The sequence below is a fragment of the Leptonotus elevatus genome, chromosome 9, assembly GCF_054856555.1.
Source record: "Leptonotus elevatus isolate MCC_2025b chromosome 9, RoL_Lele_1.0, whole genome shotgun sequence".
Classification (NCBI taxonomy): domain Eukaryota; kingdom Metazoa; phylum Chordata; class Actinopteri; order Syngnathiformes; family Syngnathidae; genus Leptonotus; species Leptonotus elevatus.
Genome location: NC_141247.1, coordinates 25,595,585 through 25,616,766, shown reverse-complemented (window position 1 = coordinate 25,616,766; position 21,182 = coordinate 25,595,585). Strand labels below are relative to the sequence as shown.

The 21,182-nt window shown below is 43.8% G+C and overlaps 3 protein-coding genes and 1 non-coding gene across 4 annotated transcripts; 2 read left to right on the top strand and 2 right to left on the bottom strand.

The window, feature by feature from the left end:
• The first annotated feature begins 839 nt into the window (after positions 1-839).
• On the top strand, positions 840-921 carry trnal-aag (transfer RNA leucine (anticodon AAG)). Its single transcript has one exon. It is a non-coding gene; the product is annotated as a tRNA-Leu (tRNA).
• Positions 922-1,621: 700 nt separating this feature from the next.
• Positions 1,622-8,892, bottom strand: LOC147168963 (charged multivesicular body protein 4b-like). Its single transcript, XM_086085698.1, has 5 exons — positions 8,525-8,892; positions 4,956-5,133; positions 3,801-3,915; positions 3,560-3,686; positions 1,622-2,066 (listed from the first exon to the last, which is right to left on the bottom strand). The coding sequence occupies exons 1-5, from the start codon at positions 8,712-8,714 to the stop codon at positions 1,999-2,001; spliced, it is 678 nt and encodes a 225-aa protein (XP_085941824.1). The 5' UTR covers positions 8,715-8,892; the 3' UTR covers positions 1,622-1,998.
• A 645-nt stretch (positions 8,893-9,537) lies between these two features.
• Positions 9,538-10,967, bottom strand: LOC147168962 (ciliary microtubule inner protein 1-like). Its single transcript, XM_086084976.1, has 4 exons — positions 10,744-10,967; positions 10,560-10,641; positions 10,249-10,323; positions 9,538-9,863 (listed from the first exon to the last, which is right to left on the bottom strand). Exons 1-4 carry the CDS (start codon positions 10,797-10,799, stop codon positions 9,714-9,716), a joined length of 363 nt encoding a protein of 120 aa, XP_085941102.1. The 5' UTR covers positions 10,800-10,967; the 3' UTR covers positions 9,538-9,713.
• Positions 10,968-13,338: 2,371 nt separating this feature from the next.
• On the top strand, positions 13,339-19,320 carry pck1 (phosphoenolpyruvate carboxykinase 1 (soluble)). The gene is made up of 9 exons (XM_086084975.1): positions 13,339-13,375; positions 14,479-14,737; positions 15,272-15,660; positions 15,735-15,922; positions 16,217-16,379; positions 16,459-16,683; positions 16,766-16,897; positions 18,109-18,204; positions 18,324-19,320. The coding sequence occupies exons 2-9, from the start codon at positions 14,514-14,516 to the stop codon at positions 18,779-18,781; spliced, it is 1,875 nt and encodes a 624-aa protein (XP_085941101.1). The 5' UTR covers positions 13,339-13,375; positions 14,479-14,513; the 3' UTR covers positions 18,782-19,320.
• Positions 19,321-21,182: the final 1,862 nt, after the last annotated feature.

The window sequence follows — 21,182 nt, the reverse complement described above, 5'->3', positions numbered from 1 at the left end:
AACTGTGCTCAGCACTCACGCTGAGGACAGCTGGCGTCTCCACTCACGTCCAAGTTGGCCGCTGTGACACGTTGCAGAGAAGAAAAGCAACAACTGGTCATTATAACGTGAGGGCGAAATGACAAGATAATCACAGGACTGGAAAGTTACAATATCACCAAGAATGACGTGCAACCCTCAATGCACTTTGTTGCAATGAGTTTCAGGTCAAATTGATAACAAGATCATCATTTTTTGCTCATTACGTTATTAAGAGGGCGCACCGAGAAAATAATCCTGGATCTGCAAAGCTCTGATCATGAACTTTCATCTGAGATAAAACTCCATGCACTTTGTTGCAATTGGATTTTTGACCCGTTCCGAGTCAAATTTGTCAATGACCCCCCCCCCCCCCCCCCCCTCAAAAACCCAAAACATTGAATGGTCATTGTTTCATCATACATGTGTATGATATGTCAAAAACCCTCACCAAGACCTTTAATTTTGAAATGTTACTCGATGCAGATCGTTGAAATTTGATTTTTCATCTGTCAATTTTGATCAAACAGAAAAAAAATTAATCATCATTTCATTAAATGTGGTTACATTGCGATAGTAATCACATTTCAGAAAAGCTCTCATCACGAACTTTCATTTGAGGTACATGCACTTTGTTGCAATTCGATTTTGGACCTGTAAATCCAATTTGACAACACACAAAAAAACGTATTTTCTTGTTGCTTCACTCAACGATAAGAACGATGATTTGATGTGTGACTGAAAGTGGCCTGTTCAGCGCTGGTGTCATATTTACAGCTCGGTGGGGCGTCAACAAATAAGGTAGCGTAGCCAACAAATAAGGTAGCGTGGCCGAGCGGTCTAAGGCGCTGGATTAAGGCTCCAGTCTCTTCGGGGGCGTGGGTTCGAATCCCACCGCTGCCAGTGACCCTTTTCCCTCATAACTAGACCTTTTCAATCACTTATGTCAATAATCGGCTCGCTATTAGTAATTACTAATTATAAACATTAGCAAAAAAACAACAGCATATACATTTTAGCCAAAACTATACAGTAATTGGCTAAAGTTTGCAATTTAATTATTCAAAATTACTATTTAAAATGAGAACAAAGTATTAAAATGCATTTTTTTGTCCAAACTACATATAATTCCAAAAATATATGTAAGCATTTAAAATGAAAAACCTTCCACCTTGCCACTGAGCATTCTGATGCAACGCGATTGGACCTTGAACCTGTTTATGCGACGAATGGACCAATCGCAAAGTGGCAAATGTTTCACTTTGGGTTTATCATTGATTGACAAGCAACTCGTCAACACCATCGCTGGCGGCGCTTTTTACACATTGTCGACACCCTCAAAACGATACGGCAGCCATTTTAGATACACTAACACACACACACACATTAAAACTCACTCATACAAATATACACACACACACACACACACACACACACACACACACGCACACACACACACGCACACACACACACACACACACACACAATAACACGGTCCAAGCGATGCAACGCGTATCCCGGCGTCCATTTTAGGACGTACAGTGCTGTTGACACTGAAGTGGCCGCGCTCGTCAACTGCGACTTTCTCCAATCAAACGATTAATTTTATTCTGGCAGCTTTTGTTTATTGAACAGCACAGTTTGAAAGCGTGAGATTATAAAACTTGGCCAAAAAACAGGACAGGACATCGACTTCCCCTCTTTGATCATCTTCAACTAAATGTCTCTTCTTCTTTTTTTTTTGCTTTTCTGATGTTGTTTTTTAAGAATATAAGGAGCACAAATATTCCGAGTAGTGTTGTTGTGTTTTTGGATGGAAGCGCTCGTGCACACAAACGAGCGGATTGTTCACATTGACGGCTTCCACCTGCAAAAGTACGCGCGCGTACGCTCCGAGCAGGACGGGCGGCGGCGCGGGTGCGTACGTCAGGGTGGTTGGCGGCAAGCTGGGGGGGGCGAGGAGCCCTCGTCCGCTCGAGTTTAGTTGGTGGTGGCCCAGGCCTGCAGGTCGGCCATGTCCAGGTCGTCTTCCTCCTCCCTCTTCTTGGCTGAAAGGAAACAAAAACGTCACAACGTCATCGACCGGCTCAAACTCCAAACAAATGAGGATTGTCACATTTCTGTCGAGCAAGACCCACTTTTTTTTTTTTTTTAGCATCATGAAATGTGTTGAGTAGTGTCAAGAAGAAGCCATGCCAGGAAAGACACAGAAAAGCGGCCATTTTGGCTCAAGCCAAGGCATACGTTTCAGGGTCATTTTGACAAATGTCCTTGAAATTGTTTCATTTCTTCATAGTCATGATTTTTCAACATTTTGTCCCGAAGGTTAAACTGGTCAACGTTACATTTAGTCGACATGTCCATCATGAGAAGACCCACAAAAAAACAAACAAAAAAAAAAGACTGAAGAGGTCGAGCCTACAGAGACAAAGCAAGTCAGCCATTTTGGTTCTAAAGAGGTCAATTAGTGCTCAATTGCAGTTGCAAGAAATGTTTGATGGCCACTTTGACATCGGAGCATCAAATTTGATGGACATGTCTCACATGAACGCACCCACGAAAATGTCTGAAGAAGACTTGCCGGAAAAGATCCAGAAAATCATCCATTTGGGCTCAAAGTGGACATTTTAGGGTTATTGTGTCAAAGGCACACTTTTACAATTTGGCTTTTCCATTTCTTCTCAGTAATTATTTTCCAAATTCAGCCCCTGACGGCAGAGCAACAATAAATTAATTAATTAATTAGGGGTGTCAAAACGAGTGCGTTCATTTGGAGTCAATTTAAAGTTCCTTTAATGCCACCTTTTTTTTTATGCGCAATTAATGACCTTACTTGGGGAATTCCAGTCGCAACGCAGCAGACACGCCGTCAATGTCAACATTTTGCAGTAAGAAATGTCATCAGAATGCATATATTTGTGGAGGAATGTGGAAAATGTTACAGATTTGATTAGTTCTTAATATGAAAAGGAAAATACACTGAGCTGTCACCAATGTCTTAGAAATGCAATGATGCCATCTCGTGGCAGAAAAATGACCTCAACCCCAAATCAACATCATACTCGTTTTTTACAGTACAGAACACATTTTCAATTTTAACTCCATTTGATGAATTATGATGAAATTACTGTATCAATGACTAAAAGATGCAGCCATGTTTCTTTTTTCCACTTTTATGCTAACAAGAGTATGAAACTTCTATTATTGTACATTTAGAACAGATATCAAATTCGCAATTAATCGCGAGTTAACTTGTGAAGTCATGCGATGAATTCTGATTTAAAAATGTAATCGCCCGACGCCCCGAAAATAAATAATGAAGTCTCAGGAGGCTATGCCCGAAAAGCCGCAGGAAGTCGACGATTTCGGTCGCATTATAGAGCCGCTTAATTTACAGCTTAATTGCGAAACGACTCTTGGAATGTTTCAATTTGTGGGCGGGGCTTATCCAATGAGAAAATGTTTTGTTTCTACGGGGTTCTTCCTCTATATGGGATTTTGTTAGACACTCCCTGCAGCACGTCTAAGCGGTTGCGCACACCTGGTCTGGACGGCAGCGATGTGGACGGCACGCTGGGCAGGGGGACGTGGGGCGTCCCTTGCACGTCCAGAAGATTGCGGTCCAGCTCTTCCTGCTCCAGCTCCTCCAGCTCGGCCATGAGCTCATCCTGAGGAGTTAAGATCGTTACGGTCACGAGGAAAAAGGTCGGCGCGTGGCGGCGGCGGCGGCGGCGCGGCGGCGGCGGCGGCGGCGGCGGCGGCGGCGGCGGCGGCGGTCCTACCTCGTCCACCTGATCGCCGAAACTGATGGGGTTGGAAATGACGTCGGTGATTTCCTGCGCCAGCTCCTGCTGCTCCATGATGTCCGACATCAGGTCGTCCACGCTGTCCACGTTCCTGACGTCACACGCAAGTCGCGCAAGTCACGAGCTGAACGCTGACCGCGCCGGTCATGTCGCAAGCGCGAATGGCATCAGCGAGTCTCGGAATAGTCGCCGCATTCCCAAAATGGAGTTCCCTTTCAAATTCCTTTCTCTTATCAAATAACTGGTTAACCGCGACTGCCCGAGGACAGCTGGGACAGGCCTGCATGGACGCAAGGCGGTTTAAGGGCAATTCAAACAAAGATTGTTTTTTTTAAATGCATAAAGAAATGCATGTCAATAATCCTCACATTTTCAATTCCATTCAAATGTTCTTTACAAAATGTCGCATGTGTCAAAACCGTGTATTCGAATTCATGTTGTGTTTGTGGAATATGACGCAAAAGCAATTTGCTGCTTAACTCATATATTCCATAGAACATATTATTGCAAAGAAAAGTTGAAATCATTGTAAATAAATACATTTTTAAAAATCATAAATGAATGAGCATGAATTATTATTATTACAATAAACAATTGTCTTCATTAATTTATCGGATTTGCCTCCAATTTATTAGTGAAAATGTATTCATTAAACCTTTTATTAGTTCATTTTGTTCATGTATGTGATTAATCATCAGTTAACTGTAAAGGGTGCAATAAAAACATTTGAACATATACATTCAACATTTTATCAAATAATGGTCCAATTAATTATAAAGTAATTACAAATAATGCTTAAAAATGAGTTTGAATCATTTAACTAAACAAACCATTTTATTTATTGCATTAATTAAGGCAAATTTCCTCAAATCTTTTACAATGAATTTGCTGGTATGTTTTGGTTCAGTTTATTGATTTAGCTCATGAAAACATAATTTATTTTATGATTCATTGTAGAAAATTGTCCAATTTAAAAAATGCTTAAAAAGACGAATCATCATTTGGTTACTGTAGATAATAAAAATTTTAAATGAAATGACTTTTCCACTTGATTTACAGTGACGCGTGTGCGTGCGCGTGCGCGTGCACGTGTGCGTGCCCGTGCGCGTGCGTGTGTGCGTGTGATCTCACAGCTCTTTGTGCGCGGCCTTCATGGCCTTGGCGGCGAAGCCCATGTTCTTCAGCACTTCGGTGTTGGTGTTGGCGTTCTCTAGCGCCTCCCTCTGGAACTCGATGGTGGACAGCGTGCCGTCGATCTGCTCCAGCTGTTTGCTGTAGCGCTTTTTCCTCTTCAGGGCCTGCAGGGCCGCTGTGGGCGTGACAAAAGAAGTGCGCGAGTCAAGTCAAGCGGTGAAGGAAGCAGCTGCAATTCAGGAGTCAAGTAGAAGAGCCGATTAAGTGAGGCGGTAAAGTAGTTCGGTTTTGTTTTTCATTTGTTCATTTTTCCTTTCGGACACACCCGAAAAGAAAAAGGGCTGGCGGGATGAAGCTGAAGCCGATTCATTCCCGTCCCCAGATGTTGTAAAGTAGATAGGTTGATGTTTTTATTTATTTTTTGCGCGCGGAAAATTGAGTTGAGAGCTTCAAGTCACCCAAGTGAATTGGAAAACGAAGGTGCAACTAAAAGGTACTGTGATGCCCTTGCATGTGGGCAAGGAGAGCCACAGTTGCACTTAGTGAAACTGACAAACAGTCAAAGCACACGATCACGCTTTTGTTAAGTTTATTTTCTTGTACTCTAACCATGTATTGATTGAATTATGCTTTTTTTTCCCTCCCAAACACGTAAACAAACACACTGTGATGTTTTTGGGTCTCGCACCGGCAAATTGACAACAAATCGGTATCAGCTGAGGATCGCGCTTGCACGCGTCGTCGTCGTCTGCAAAAAGCCAACTGCAAGTTGTGACGCAAACGCAACGACCTTGGCACAGAGCGCAGACGGCAATCCAAGTGGAGCCGGACTCTCTTTTTTAATCTGATGAAATCCCATCTGATTAAAACGTACGTTAAGTGGGTCGACGTCGGAGACGAGCGCGGACGCTCTGAGCTCAAACTCAACTCTAAAGTTTTTGTCCGATATTCACGATGGGATTTTCCTCCTATTAAACATGCCAACTAATTTGCTTTTGCGTTGTCCGTCGGAAGCCTCGTGACGTTGTTGCAATACACCAGAGGGATCTGCGAGCTGAAGTGGCAGCCATTTTGCATTCACACAACAGGAATTGATGGCGTTATTTCTGAGATATGAATGAATTAGTGAACAATTGTGTGCCTTGACCGTAATTACAAACATATAACGGCAAGACCGCAATAGATTTCATGAAGTCAGGATTCCTAAGATTGTCTTTAACATTCCGCATTATGTCTCCGTCATTAAGTTATCATCGGCATACGAGTCTTGTTGATCAGATGACATTTGCATGAAATGAGTGTATTTATCTCTACATTGTCGACACCATTTTGACTCTTAAAATCATCAATAACTTTAAAAAAATCGAGATTCCTGCATGTCTGTTTCAAGTATGGGAGACGTCCTTACATAAAAGGCAAGATTCAAATAAATAAATAAATGTGATTTTAGTTTTTTTAAGGGCAACATTATATGAATATGTTGCATATACTTGTCGATAAACAAGTCGTGCTGTCGTATCTCTCAATCTTCGATCTGGCCCGTGAGTGGACACTCGGGCGCGGCCAAAATCGGCAGACAAAAAACACACCAGATGCTTTTTCTGGCCTGCAGGTAACGTCGTTAGTGTTGATCTGATTTGGAACCTTCCTCAGAGACAACGAGGCTCCAACAAAGGACACACACGATCACGCGCATGCAATTCACGAGCCCTCCTTCTATGATGGCGCACCTGCAGAATGGGATGCGGGCTGCGTAAGATCGCCCTCTGCAGGTGGACTGTAACGTTAATAAATACAAATACAATTGATTCAGGAAATTTGTATCCCTACCTAACTCTAGTTTAAAAATATATATATACCAGGAAGGAACACTTTTTTGACATTATTTTTCTAAAAACGATTATTTATGTGCAAGTTGATGTTTGTAAAAAATAAAAATAAAATCGATATATATTTGGCAACAGGATAAACGATGCAAATCTGAGAAAGGGACACAAAAAAAAAAATTATGTCACGGCCATGCTTGTTTAAGCCACATTGCGGCTGCGCGATCAATTGAAATCATGAAATCTTTTTTGGGGGGTAAAAAATAAACAAAAATAAATAAAAACAATCTGAGATGACATTTTCTTTCAAGGTCATGCGGTCCAGCCAACATTCCAATCTCATGCTTGCGTTTGTGGAGCGGACGTCCCGCGAGGAGTCATCGATGACGCCGTCTTTCAAAGAATCTGGTTTGAGCTATGTCGAAATTCAAGTTTGGCCCTCGAACACCTGAATAGCGTCAGCCATGTTTGTCGCTTGAAAGGAAGCCCAGTCACTTCGAGGATGTCCAAGGCAGGGAAAACTTTGGACAATTTGTTGACAACATCTGGTTTATTACACGCATGATCCCGAAATTGTACAACTCCTAATCATGCGAACATCTGCGATAGAAACAGTTGACATTCAATTGCATTGTGCGCAACTACTGCATATTTGTATTTGGTCAAATGCTGTACAATGTTATTATCTTTCTTTAAAAAGATGTTGGAAAAATGTTTGATGTTTTGCGGAATGGATGAATGCTTTTTCATTCATTTGGACAAGGAAAGTTATTTTGAGATTTAGAAATCAAGGTACCACTTTAATTGGTTTCTTACTGTGTTCAGCACGGTTTTGTCAATTAAGACAAGCACTTCCTGTTTCTTCTGGCCATTCATGGGAACATTTGAAACCGCATGCAAGAGCCACATAAAACCACTGGAGACGACATTAGCACAAAATTGACTTTACTGACAGAGAGGATCGCTTGGACAAACGCTTTCTGACTGAGCGTATTTCATTTGAGTCGAGAAGAAATCTGTTACGATAGCCGAGGATCTGACCGATTCCGCGCTCTCACTCGTCATTGCTTTTTTCTTTAGGTGTGTCAACAATACCGACAACTAACCGATTTTCAAATTAATTGATAACTATTTTCATAATGAATTGAGACCTTGTTAATCTTGAAATTGTTCAAATATTTCAGCCTCCGAAAGGAAATATTGTCATATTTCTGCCTCCTAAATGAAAGCAGGCTGATCTTTGTGATGAATCAAAATAAGACATTTGCAAACATCTTTTTTCATTCGGAAAACAATGATGAGCATTTAAGCCGATTTGATGACATGTTACAGACTAAACCATGGACGGAATCTGTATCATTACTTTTAGGCACTGACACTTAAATCATGTCCTGTTTTTGAATACAGCTTTGGAAATTAAAACTTTTGTTTTTCTTATCCGATTCACAGATTAATTGAAGGGGAAAAAAACGGCCAGATTAAAGAATGATTACAATACTTATTAGTTGCAGCTCTTTTTTTTTTTTTAAACAAGTATTTGTGCTTCTACTCAAGAGTGAGTACATTTACTTAAGTACAGAGTGAGATGACTTTTCCCACCTGTATTGTTTTAGTTTTTTGTTTGTGTTTTTAACGGCGCCGCCCGTCAAGGTGATTTAAAAATGGATTCCCGCAGCCGCTCGTCAACTTCGCCTCCCGTCAAGTGACGATTAAAAAAAAAGTCCAAAAGCGAAAGCTCACCTCGCTGGTTCTTCATGCCGTGCTTCTTGGCCGTCATAATCTCCTGCTCGATTTTCTTCTCGAGGAATTCCTGCTTTTTCCCCAACATGTCTTCGGTCTCGCGGAGTTTCTGGACAGCCTCCTGGGGCGTGGGCCCCTTGCCGCCTTTGACCCCGCCGCCGGTGCCGAACCACTTTGCGAACACGGACATGCTTGTGGACCCAAGACGATCGTGTTGGTGACCAATACAAGATGACGCTTTTCTTCTTCTTCTTTTTTTCCCCTCCCTTCTTCGTGGACGAATCCGGCCGCCCAACTGAGCCGAGTGGAAGCTGCCTTGCCTGTCGCTGCCTGTCGCTGATGATGTTGTTTTCCGTCCACTTCCGCCTTCTACATACGGGTCTCGTGATGTCGTGACGTCAGCGCCGAGACCTGACTCACCAGGGGAGTTTCCCGTCCAAAGAGGGATAGGTATCGCGGATAATTCATGACGTCACCGCCACAATAAAATATATATATATTTTTTAATTGAAAACTAAAACATCAAATTAAAAAACATATATAAAATACACATATATTAGAGAGGTGGCACGGTGGCTGACTGGTTAGCACGTCCGCCTCCCAGTGCAAAGGTTGTGAGATCAAGTCCAGGCTTCGGCCTTCCTGGGTGGAGTTTGCATGTTCTCCCCGTGCTTGCGTGGCTTTTCTCCGGGTACTCCGGTTTCCTCCCACATTCCAAAAAACATGCATGGCAGGTGAATTGGACACTCCAAATTGTCCATAGGTGTGATTGTGAGTATGGTTGTTCGTCTCTGTGTGCCCTGCGATTGGCTGGCAACCAGTTCAGGGTGTACCCCGCCTACTGCCCGAAGCCAGCTGGGATAGGCTCCAGCAACCCCTGCGACCCTTGTGAGGACAAGCGTACAGAAAATGGATGGATGGACATATATTAGAGGTCTTAGATAAAAATTGCTGCAGCACCCCTGAGACTGAAAGGTGTTTAATGGCGTATAGCAAATGAGTGAAAAAGTGGAGATGCGGACCATCTCATGACCATGTATTCATTTGAAGTGTTAGCACATTAAAATGATGAAATTATGCTGGAACAATGACAAGAATTGATGTTAGTTAAAAGCAATAAAAGAGGCAAAACAAACAAACAGCATTCAGAAACAGAAAGAAGCAAATGGCGGGAATGTGCTCCATGAACTCAGGCCCGTTGAGGCCAGCCCAGCTCCTTGAGAAGACTGCGCCGGCCGTGTTGCACCATGCCAGACCTTTCCAGGCCTAGATGGGCGTGAGCTGAGCGCCAGCCAACCACAGCCTGGCTGGTCTGCGGCAGCGGAGGAGAGGCAGCAACCTGAACATCACAAAGACGGCAGGTAGGCGGGTTGGTAAGGTTCTAGGTGGTACTGTATGTAATGTAACTAGGTCGGTCATTTAAGTAGACGGCTAAGTAGGTAGGGTAGGTACAGTGAGTAGAAAGGAAATGGTTCGGTACATACGTCGGTAGCTAGACGTTTGCACATTTCTTAGTAAGTAGGTAGATGGGTTGGTCGCGAGGTCATCAGTAGGAATGTTTTCGTAGTTAGGCAAGACAGCTGACAGTCTTCCCTTGCCAGACAATGTGTAGGTAGTTAACGAGTAGGTGGGTCCGCAGTGTTAGTCGGTAAGGAGATAGGTAGCAAGTCGATTGTTGGTTGCTAAATAGGTACATACGTAAGATGGTAGCTCGATGTTCATACCTCTGGAGGACCTGTAGGTCGTTTGGGAGGTACCGCTGAGGATGCGTTCTGCAAATTCATGCTGTCCACCTCATACTGAAATAAACAAAAGGTGTGTGTATATATATATATATATATATATATAGAGAGAGAGAGAGAGAGACATATATGTGTCTATATATATATATATATATATATATATATATATATATATGTATATATATATATGTATATGTATATATATTTATATATGTATATATATATATGTATATGTATATATATTTATATATGTATATATATATATATATATATATATATATAGCTGGCTTTACCTCTTTGCAAAGTTGTGTGAGGAAAGCCCACTTGTTTGGCCAGGCATCTGCCAAGTCCTTTTCTGCATTGATGTGCGCTTTCCTGTGGCCACACACACACACACACACAAACACACACAATCATATTGCTATTGATTTGAACATATTCATAATCAAAATGTTTTTATTTTGTGTTTTTTTTTACCATATTTCGTCCTGATGTACAAAGTTAACAGGCTCACGGTGCATCTCCTCCGCCATCTTTCCTGTGTTGTGTGCGCGCGTGCGTGTTCATGATGCGGTGTGGCCCTCCATCCCAGGCTCATGTTACACCTGGTTGTAAGTGACACGCCGATGAACCCTGTTTACTGTTGCCATGGAGATGGCTAACTAGCTTATGTCGCTACAACAACAGCTGTCAACTTTGAGCTGGCAATTAAAATAGATACGTGTCATTACGCCGGATGAACTCCAGGTGGCGCTCGCCTCATGTGTACTGCACACGAAAGTGGATGCTCTTAACCGTTACAGGCAAAAAATGTTGGGACGCCAAAAGGAAGTGAAAAGTGAAAATATGGAGCTTGGACGAAATGACTGAGACAGGTACAGGAAGTGAAAATGGAGATTACGTGGCACCTTCAAGGAAACATTTGGGAACACTACAGAAAGTCATAATGTGGAATGTGAACACAATAATTGGGACACCTACAGGAAGTAGAGCAAGTGAAAATCAAAGAGATTTCATGAAGTTGTAGAACGCCACCAAACCGTCTTGTGACAAGACGACACATTAACACAACCTCGGATAAATTAATTGATCGCTGAATGAACTTAATGCAACACGTATGCGCACAGAAAACATGCACAGGAAAAGTTCACATCAACATGTTTGTTCGAACCATACATGTACTTGTGCACTCGTGCTAATATGTGCACCTTGATCCACACGTTGACGTCAGCAAACGTATGACAAGCGCGCACATACGTTGACGTGTGTTTGCGTTGCAACACTGTTTGATGTGCATGCAGTGATGCTGATGTTGCAGTCGGGAGGCGAAATGTGGCAACCCGCTTGGCCGCTGATTCACGGAGAACTCAACAGGAAGGCAGACTTTTGCTCCACCCCTCACTAGTAACAAACTTTTTAACAAAAGAAATAACAAACAACGGCACACATGAACAATCAAAGTACGGAATGAACTAGCTAAAAAAAAAACATACAAATTGAAAAAACTCGCTAGCACATTGTTTAACGAACTAACTAACTAACCAACTAACAAAACTAACTAAACTAACTAACAGATGGACAAGGTATGGTCTGAACTAGCTAAAAAAAACATACAAACTGACAAACTAGCTAGCACATTGTTTAACTAACTAACTAGCCAACCAACTAACTAACCAACTAACTAACTAGCAGAGGGACAAGGTATGGTCTGAACTAGCTAAAAACATACAAACTGACAAACTAGCTAGCACATTGTTTAACTAACTAACTAGCCAACCAACTAACTAACCAACTAACTAACTAGCAGATGGACAAGGTATGGTCTGAACTAGCTAAAAAAAAGACATACAAACTAGCGAACAAACTACGTTCACTGTCTAAAATGATTAGAGTTTTAGCTAGGAATGAAAATCATGAGGTTTGAAAATGGCGACGTTTCCAAAAGTTTGGTGGGTCGAGGTTTGCGATGTCCTGCGCTGATGTCAGCGTGTCTCCAAAGTCTTTTAATGAGCGTCTTCAAGATTCAGAGAACGTTTGTGTCTTTTTACAACTTGATGCACTTGAGCGTGTCGTCCATAAAACACACGCCTTACGTAACGTTTGTGGCGTGTTCTTTTTTGTCTGCTTGTAAATAAGACGCACGGGGTCATATCTGTTCACCACAAACACCTGAAGACCGTGGTGCGAATGCACGTCACTACAACACTACAGCTTCATTTGCTGCATCAGTGGAGTCGCTGCTTTGTATTAATGAATATATAGATAGACAAATAAACAAAAGGAAATGAATCATTGAAAAATAAATACCAACAGACAAATTAACTAGCTAACTAGTTGGCAAGCTAGCTAACTGGCTACCTACCTACCTAAATAAGTCAAATCATTTGTGAAAATAAAACTTTGCAAGAAACATTATAAGATGAGACAATGTAGCCCCTCGTCATCTTTTTCTTGTTTAATAAAACCCTTGCTTCAGGCCGGTGCGATTTAAAAAATTGCTCCCCAAATTTTGAAAGTTGCTCCTCAAATAAAGTCATTGATTTGCAAAACCGCTCCACAAAGAACAAAAAAAAAAAGATTTTGAGTCTTGAACTACTGAATGTGTAAAAAAGAAAGAAAAGAAAAGGCATACGCAGAATACATCACGTTTATTCTGTCTATGCAATAATACATGTGCATATGTACATACATGTAACCTGTCGAGCGGCTCGGGTGACAAGAGCCCCAGGGTCATCCGATGACGGAGACACGCCTTCAACTTACGTCAGAGTGGGTCAAAGTTCAAAGGCAAGTGCTTCTCCTGATGGGATATTTTTTTATCTGTGCAGCGCGGTAGGGGTGGGGGCGCAGATAAGATGATCAATAATCAATAGGCTGTAAAGTCTTCATCAAACCACTTTGGTCAGAGAGTTTCGGGATGAATCATTCACCTCGTAAAAGACAACAAACCCAGAAGCGTACGAGGCCGCTGACGGCCCCAGCCGAGCCGGGCCGGGCCGGGCCCCGCCCTCTGGTGGGACGTCCCAGAGGATAAAAAGAGCGCACCTTGGTGAGACGCTCACAAGCGCACGCACGGCGGATGACATCACCGTAAGAAGCGGAAAGTCAGGTTTGTCTTCACTCTATGGATCGCATCGTGCGTTATCAATAGTCACCGTCCTTCCTCAATAGTTGCTCAATATGCTCGTAAGTCGCTCATGAAGTAGTTGATGTGAGGCATTCCACAGGGTGCAGTACATGTCACTCTGCAAATCTCTTAGTTAGCACATATGGTTCTTCTTTTAGGTGTGTTTGTTCGTATGGCTTTTACTTGACTTGCCGGGCTAAAAATGGTTATTTAACTTGTTAAGTGTAGTTGTTAGTAAAGGAAGAGTGAGTTCCTGGTAAACGTGCTAAGAAGTCAATCATGCAATTTCTTCGCAATGTGTATCGCTATTTTGCATTATTACTAGTCATCGTCCTTTTTTACCTAGTAGGTTGTCAATGTTCAACGTCAGCAGGGGAAAGTGCTGCATCTTAGTTGTCTGGTTGTTAGTTACTCTGGTTTGTATGTTTGTTAATAGTTTAGTCAGTGTGTTTGTTATTCAGTTATTATTAACTTAGTCATCATGTATTTTATGTAGTTAGTTAGTTAATTAGTTAGTTTTTTTCTTGTAGCTATTAAGAAAGGTAGTAGTTTAGTCAGTCAGTCGGTCACTTTGGTATATGTTTGTGAGTAGGTTAGTCAGTGCGTTTGTTAGTTATTTGGTTATTATTAAGCTGTTCATGTATTTTCTGTAGTTAGTTAGTACGTTAGTTAGTTAGTAAGGTAGTAGTTTAGTCAGTCAATCTGGTACTTACTTTCTTAAAAAAGTTCATTCATTCATCTGCTAGTTAGCAAGTTCATTTGTTTTTGTAGTTTGTTTGTGAGTTTGTCTGCCACTAGTTCACATCTTCATTTGTTTATTAGTTTGTTCAGTCCGTTACTCATTAGTTGGTTAGTGAGTTCATTTGTTGGTTTGTCATTTTTTTCATTAGTTTGTTGTCTAGTGGTTAGTTAATGGTTACTGATGTTACTAGTTGGTTCCTTTATTTGTTTGTAAGTTACTTTGTGATGCCCCTTTTTCACAATTAATGTAGTTTTTCAATACACATTTTTTTGGGGGGGGTCACGACTTCTTTCATGGTGCGCCATTCGCCCTTCTCACCCTCCACCTTCTTCCTCTCCCTCAGACTCGCCGTCCGCGTTTGTTACCCAGTCGATCGCGATGCCTCCTGAGCTGCAGCCCGCAAAGCAGGGCAATCCTCGGGTGCTGCAGGGCGAGCTGAGCGCCCTCAGCGCGGCCGTCAGGGAGTTTGTGGAGGCCAACGTAACGCTGTGCCAGCCGGACGCCCTTCACATCTGCGACGGCTCCGATGAGGAGAACCGGACCATCCTGGCCCGGCTGGAGGAGCAGGGCATGATCAAGAAGTTGCCCAAGTACCACAACTGGTAGGCGGCGTGCGCGCTGCATGTTGAAAGGCTGCACGGAATCTGGAATGTTGAGGCTGTCAGGAGTGTTTGCGCTTGTTCAGGTCCAACAGAGCCGAAAGAAAAACAGTGAACGCAGTCAGGCTGGTACCCTCGCACGTTAAACATTTGAGAAAAGTTAAGCATAGAAACAATCAATCAATACTTTTCAATCAATTTCCTTCCCTTTTCACTTTCTCTAAGTGCCCAAACTCCACATTTGATTGTCTTTTTTTAAAAATCTCTCCAATACTTTTGTCCAAACATCCACATTTTCACTTCTAGTAGGTGTCCAAATATTTTTGTCAAATCTCAACATTTTGCTGAATTTTTTTGTCCCAATACTTTTGTCTAAACGCCAACATTTTCTGCACTTTTTATTTGCTGTTTGTGTCTGAATACTTTTGTCCCTCCCTGTCAGTGTCCCAATACTTTTGTCCAAACTCCATAGTTGGCTCCTTATAGGTGTCCCAATACTTTTGTCCCCCTCAACTTGAGCTTCTTCCCACCCTGCAGCTGGCTGGCCAGGACGGACCCTCGAGACGTAGCCCGCGTAGAGAGCCGGACGGTGATCGTGACCCGCCACCGCCGCGACACGGTGCCCGCCCCCCTGGAGGGCGACGTCAGCCAACTGGGCCGCTGGATGTCACCCGAGGATTTGGACAAAGCTGTCGGCCAACGTTTCCCGGGTTGCATGAAGGGTCGCACCATGTACGTGGTCCCTTTCAGCATGGGACCAGTTGGATCGGCGCTGTCCAAGATTGGCGTGGAGCTGACTGACTCGCCCTACGTGGTGGCCAGCATGAGGGTGATGACCCGGATGGGGAAGGCGGTTCTGGCCGCCCTCGGGACCGGCGAGTTTGTCCGCTGTCTGCACTCGCTCGGCTGCCCGCTGCCACTTACAAGTTTGTAGACTTCTCTCCCAACGCGGCTCGCGCCGTCTTCCAAGCAAGTGAGACTGCAATTTTCCGGTCTTCAGGGTCTCTGGTCAACAACTGGCCTTGCAACCCCGAGCAGACCCTAATCGCCCACATTCCGGAACGCCGGCAGATCGTCTCTTTCGGGAGCGGGTACGGTGGAAACTCTTTGCTCGGCAAGAAGTGCTTCGCCCTGCGCATCGCCTCGCGCCTCGCCAAGGAGGAAGGCTGGCTGGCAGAGCACATGCTGGTAGGACGCTGAATTGTCTAGTTCAGGGTTCACCAATTCCGGTCCTCCAGGTCCTGCGGGTTTGAGATGTTTCCGCCCACCAGCACAGCTGATTCATACAATCGGCCCATCAGCATTCCTGATAACGATCCTGATCTTTAGTATCAGGTGTGTTGGTCGGCGGAAACATCTAAAACCTGCAGGACTCTGGACCTCGAGGACCGGAATTAGTGGACCCTGGTCTAGTTAATCTGCCAGAACCCACCCTGCAGAATTGGTATTAACTCGGAAATAAATACGACTTGACTTGATCAGATCCTGGGCATCAGCAACCCCGCAGGCCAGAAGAAGTACATGGCGGCAGCGTTCCCCAGCGCCTGCGGGAAGACCAACCTGGCCATGCTGAGCCCGGCGCTGCCCGGCTGGAAGGTGGAGTGCGTGGGAGACGACATTGCTTGGATGAAGTTCGACCACCAGGGTTAGGAACCATCAGGAGCACCCGAGGCCTTTCACCATGTCTCCCTTTCTTATTGCTCCCGCCGTTCCGTTGTTGCCAGGTCACCTGCGAGCCATCAACCCAGAGAACGGCTTCTTTGGAGTCGCACCCGGCACCTCCGCCAAGACCAACCCCAACGCCATGGCCACCATTGCCAAGAACACCATCTTCACCAACGTGGCGGAGACCAGCGACGGAGGCGTGCATTGGGAGGGCATTGACGAGGTTCTGCCGGAGGACGTCACCGTTACTTCCTGGAAGAACAAACCTTGGAGGCCGGAAGACGGTGCGAGATGGTGAAAACGGCCAAAATGGCCAAAACGGCGGGATGATCAGTTCAGATAAGTCGACCTTGCTTGTTTGTTTAGGGGAACCTTGCGCCCACCCCAACTCCCGCTTCTGCACTCCGGCCGATCAGTGCCCCATCATCGACCCACTTTGGGAATCGCCCGAAGGCGTCCCCATCGAGGCCATCATTTTCGGCGGACGTCGGCCTGAAGGTGAGCAGGAAAGTCTCTGGCTTCCATACAAGATTTGCTGGACTTTCAGTGTTTTAGAGTGTGATTGGACTCCTCCATTCTGTGAGGCGGTAAAACATTACAGATTGCCATCCACATTTTCTTCTTTTCATCCGGGTCTGGGTTGCGCAGGGCAAACTTCCTCGTCTCCAACCACCTCCTCTCGGTTAGACTTCGTCCCTCCAGCATGTCCGAGGTCTGAACCAGAGCGTTGGCACAATTCCAAATGAAGTCCGACACACTCCTAGAGATTTATAAAAGCGATCCAAACTTCGTCTGCTACAACCAGCACACAACGCCATCGGGTTTGACCCCGAAAGGGTCCTGAAGCTTTTCATTGCAGTCCAACATCTATCATACAGTACTGTTCTCTCCATCCATCTCCATCTCGCCAAAACGTCCTCTCGCTCCATCAGGACAACACCTCGGCATTTGTAGTCCCCTTCCAGTGTGTCCTAGTTCTGCTCTGGGATCACGGGACCAAACAAAGTCCTACGCGGAACACGAGCCGCTACAAGACACGAACCAAGTGGTGGAGGTTTTCATGCACGCCAGATCCACCACACCAGCATCTACCGAAACTCAGACACAATCTGCTTCCTCCTCAGGTCATTGAATCGGTGGAGGCTGGTTGTTGTCTGCGGATCTCACGCGGCTTCGTCTGTCCTTCCTTCCTTTTCTCGGTCTCTCCTTCGGTCTCTTGAGGCCTCCCTGATTTTATGTTTTTTTGGATTTGTTGGGGTCTGGATGTTTCTTGGGTTGGGGAGGAGTTCTGGTGGGGGGTGTCTGGTCGGTGCTGGATTTCACCTTCCTTGGTTTTCTTTGGTCCTTCCTCGGGTCTCCTGACGGCGGTGTTTGGTTTAGGTGAACGCTATGAGATTTTTTCTAATAGGTTTTCTGGTGAGCTAACAAATACACGCACGCACGCACGCACATACACACAAAAAATAAAAAATAAAAATAAATAAATAAATAAAAAAAGAGCAATGATGATGACATTTCCGAATGAACAATACGGAGCTCTTAAGAAGAGAAAAAAATAATAATAATAAAAAAATTAAAAAAAGACACGAACCAAGTTTACAGATCACCAACAGATTTGTGCCAGAAGAAAGTGAACTAAACTGTGGACGTCAAAGGACGCCTAAAGAATCTGTCATGTCGGCGACTAAAGCGTTCTTTCTGGTCTTCAGGCGTCCCGCTGGTCTACGAAGCATTCAGCTGGCAGCACGGCGTCTTTGTTGGAGCTGCCATGCGTTCGGAGGCCACTGCCGCAGCGGAACACAAAGGTAACAATCGTAAGAAGCTCCGAGGTTACGACTTCGAGACTTGCATATCGCAAGGCGCACGTGACTTAAGAAGTCGCGCGAAGAACTGCAGTCACCGGACTTCTCATTCCTGCTCCCAGGCAAGGAGATCATGCACGACCCGTTCGCCATGCGCCCCTTCTTCGGCTACAACTTCGGTCACTACCTGTCGCATTGGCTGAGCATGGCAGAGCGTCCCGATGTCAAGCTGCCCAAGATCTTCCATGTCAACTGGTTCCGCAAAAGCCCCACTCGCGGCTTCCTCTGGCCCGGTTTTGGCGAAAACATCCGAGTCCTGGACTGGATGTTCCGCCGGTTAAACGGCGAGGCTGGAGCTATGCCCTCCGCCGTGGGCTACCTCCCGTGCCGGGATTCCTTAGACCTGCGGGGCCTGAGGGACCCGGTGGACTTGGACCAGCTCTTTGCCCTGGACCAGGAGTTTTGGCAGAAAGAGGTGCAAGAGGTCGGGAAGTACTTTGCCACTCAAGTGAACGAGGACCTTCCCGACGAGGTGGCAAGGCAGCTGGACCTCCTGCGACAGAGGGTCAATCAGATATGATTTTTTTGTTTTTTTTTAAAGAACGCAGATAGCGAAGATTCTAGATGTGGTAAATCCTCAGTTAGCATGCGAATCATTTTCAGCGACTGTAAGTAATTCAAAGTGATTTGTTTCACAGTGAATTCTGTTTTATCGAGGAAGCGGATTCGTTGCACATCCACCTACGATAGGTGAACATTTGCAATATAGAGACACAACATTGTCTGAAAACAAAAAAACTACATTTAAAAAAAATCATTGAATTCCAGTAGTTTTAAATGTCTTAGTATAGTAGCACTGCATTCCCACTAAGTGGTTAGCATTCAGTGCTAACTGCTTGCGGTTCAATCACCAAACTGTTGTTGTTTGTCCTGCCTACATTTATTTCATGGTAAGTTATATTTGAAAAGCATCCAAGGATCACTTTAGCTTTCTTCTTTCTTTTATTTTTGACTATAATTTATTTTTATATACAGTACATCCATCTTGCTGACATTTGGTGGAAATCTGACGTGAAAACATTTTGTCTGTCCTGCTGCAATAAACACTTGGAAATGTGACTTTGTAGTTTTATTCCTGGAGCAGATCACAAACATACAATTGTTGACTTGCTTGAAAGCGCACCAGGAATGTTTGAGCCACATGCTGCTTCACCAAGTCGAAAAACTTGAGACGAAAACTCCAGTTTTTTTCCTGGACTTGCATGTAAAATGGATTATCTGGTTTTATGAGTGCATTTATCTTTATTTGACTGACAAATGAAAACACAATAGCACTTGTGAGCGATAGGATTCGTTTTACAAGTTTCATTACAACATCGTGAAAATCCTTTCAAGTACGACGTAAACACAACTGGCGGCCAAAAAAAAGGATCAACTCCACAGAAGCATTTACAATTAAAAATGATGAACCATATACGACGTCAACATGGTGCAATATTAGTGTATAAAATATGATATCAATCTGCTATGTCAGGAGGTTAGTGGTGCGGCCGTCGTTCAATTAGTAACATAATGTGTTGCAATCTGTCACTTACTTTTATTTATTAAATCATTGTGGGGAGGAGCCAACTTTGAGGAGGATGGAAGGAACACTGCCACACATAAAAAATGCAAATGTGCTGACTGCTTGATGGCAGAAGTAAAAAAAAAAGGACAGTCAAGGATCACCATTGGCCAGGATTTCACTCGCTGGCGAAAGCTAAAAAAACACACAAAAAAACAATGAAATGAGCTTGCCCTCATGGGAAATGAAGTCTTCCTTCAGGCATAACATTACCACTTTTGTCCATATGGTGCCGCCATAATCAACGTAAACTGAAAGTTCCTTAGTGTTGCTTTAAGCTTTGAACAATATTCTTGTTATCTGCCACCTTCAAAAAGTCCACAATAGTTTTTGTCTGATTTCGGTTTCCAACTTCACTTCTTTAAATATGAAGTAGTAAAATTCGCTTTCACGACAAATCCATTCCAAAAAGTCAAAAACCCAACAGGAAGAAATCCAAAAGCAAAACTTCCCAAGGAAAATCATCAGAAATATGAATAAAAATACAAAAGCGTGCAACTGCCGAATTGAACCTTTTTGACTGGCGAGTACGCTGTGCATTTAAAAAGTGGAGATATTCTCTTTTGACCTTGAAGAGTGTTTCCAATTTCATGTGAGAATGAGAACGATTGCGCTCCGAGTTGCTACCAAGAATATTGAAATGGCATTTTTCATTTTGCAAGCTGCAATTTGAAGAGCTAAGATGTTTTGAAAAGGAATCCAATATTTTTACAAGCAGGACAATAATTGATAGAAACAAAAACATTTCACGCTGTAAAAACTTGCATCCGCAGGCAAGCTGAAAGGATGGTGAAAAAGTAACGCGGCCTTCGGGTCAAGTGGAACCACAAAGTCGTGAAAGTGTTCTGTAGTGTTGTTGTTCTCCGCTGTGTGTTGCGCAACACGTCGAGATTATAACGCTGGACAAAAGTTAATCATCACTAACTTGTTTTCGACGGTCTTCAGTTTGACACTTGAGGGGGAAAAACAAGCAGAACAATCGGAATAAGGTGCACCGCCTTACAAAAAGTCACCGAAACATGACGATTGGTGCTTGGAATAGGATGAAGAGTTCCCAAGATATATTCTTGTTCAAACGCAATATCTGGAAGTTGGGATTGTTTTGAATCAATTGAGAAATGTGGGAGGAGGCAAATGTGAAACCAGCTCGGAAATGTGGGGCCTCATTGTGACAATTTGCAAATTTGGCTGCGAAACAGATGGAAATTGGGGAAGGCGGGACTTATCAGAATGTACAAAAGATGAACTGAATTGTTTGGAATGGCAAAGATGGGGAACTTTTTGCTTATCGAATGTGCAACGTGTACTACAGGTGCTGGTCACATTTTTGGGAATATCCTCAAAAAGTTCAATCATT

Coding starts and splice junctions, on each gene's coding strand:
- LOC147168963 (XM_086085698.1), bottom strand. CDS start 8,714: ATGTCCGTGTTCGCAAAGTGGTTCGGCACCGGCGGCGGGGTCAAAGGC. Junction 5,134..8,524: donor CGGCATGAAGAACCAGCGAG/GTGAGCTTTCGC, acceptor TCACGCCCACAG/CGGCCCTGCAGGCCCTGAAG. Junction 3,687..3,800: donor TCGGCGATCAGGTGGACGAG/GTAGGACCGCCG, acceptor TTAACTCCTCAG/GATGAGCTCATGGCCGAGCT.
- LOC147168962 (XM_086084976.1), bottom strand. CDS start 10,799: ATGGCGGAGGAGATGCACCGTGAGCCTGTTAACTTTGTACATCAGGAC. Junction 10,642..10,743: donor GTACATCAGGACGAAATATG/GTAAAAAAAAAC, acceptor GTGTGGCCACAG/GAAAGCGCACATCAATGCAG. Junction 9,864..10,248: donor GACCTACAGGTCCTCCAGAG/GTATGAACATCG, acceptor TGTGATGTTCAG/GTTGCTGCCTCTCCTCCGCT.
- pck1 (XM_086084975.1), top strand. CDS start 14,514: ATGCCTCCTGAGCTGCAGCCCGCAAAGCAGGGCAATCCTCGGGTGCTG. Junction 15,661..15,734: donor CTGCCCGCTGCCACTTACAA/GTTTGTAGACTT, acceptor TCCGGTCTTCAG/GGTCTCTGGTCAACAACTGG. Junction 16,380..16,458: donor GATGAAGTTCGACCACCAGG/GTTAGGAACCAT, acceptor CGTTGTTGCCAG/GTCACCTGCGAGCCATCAAC.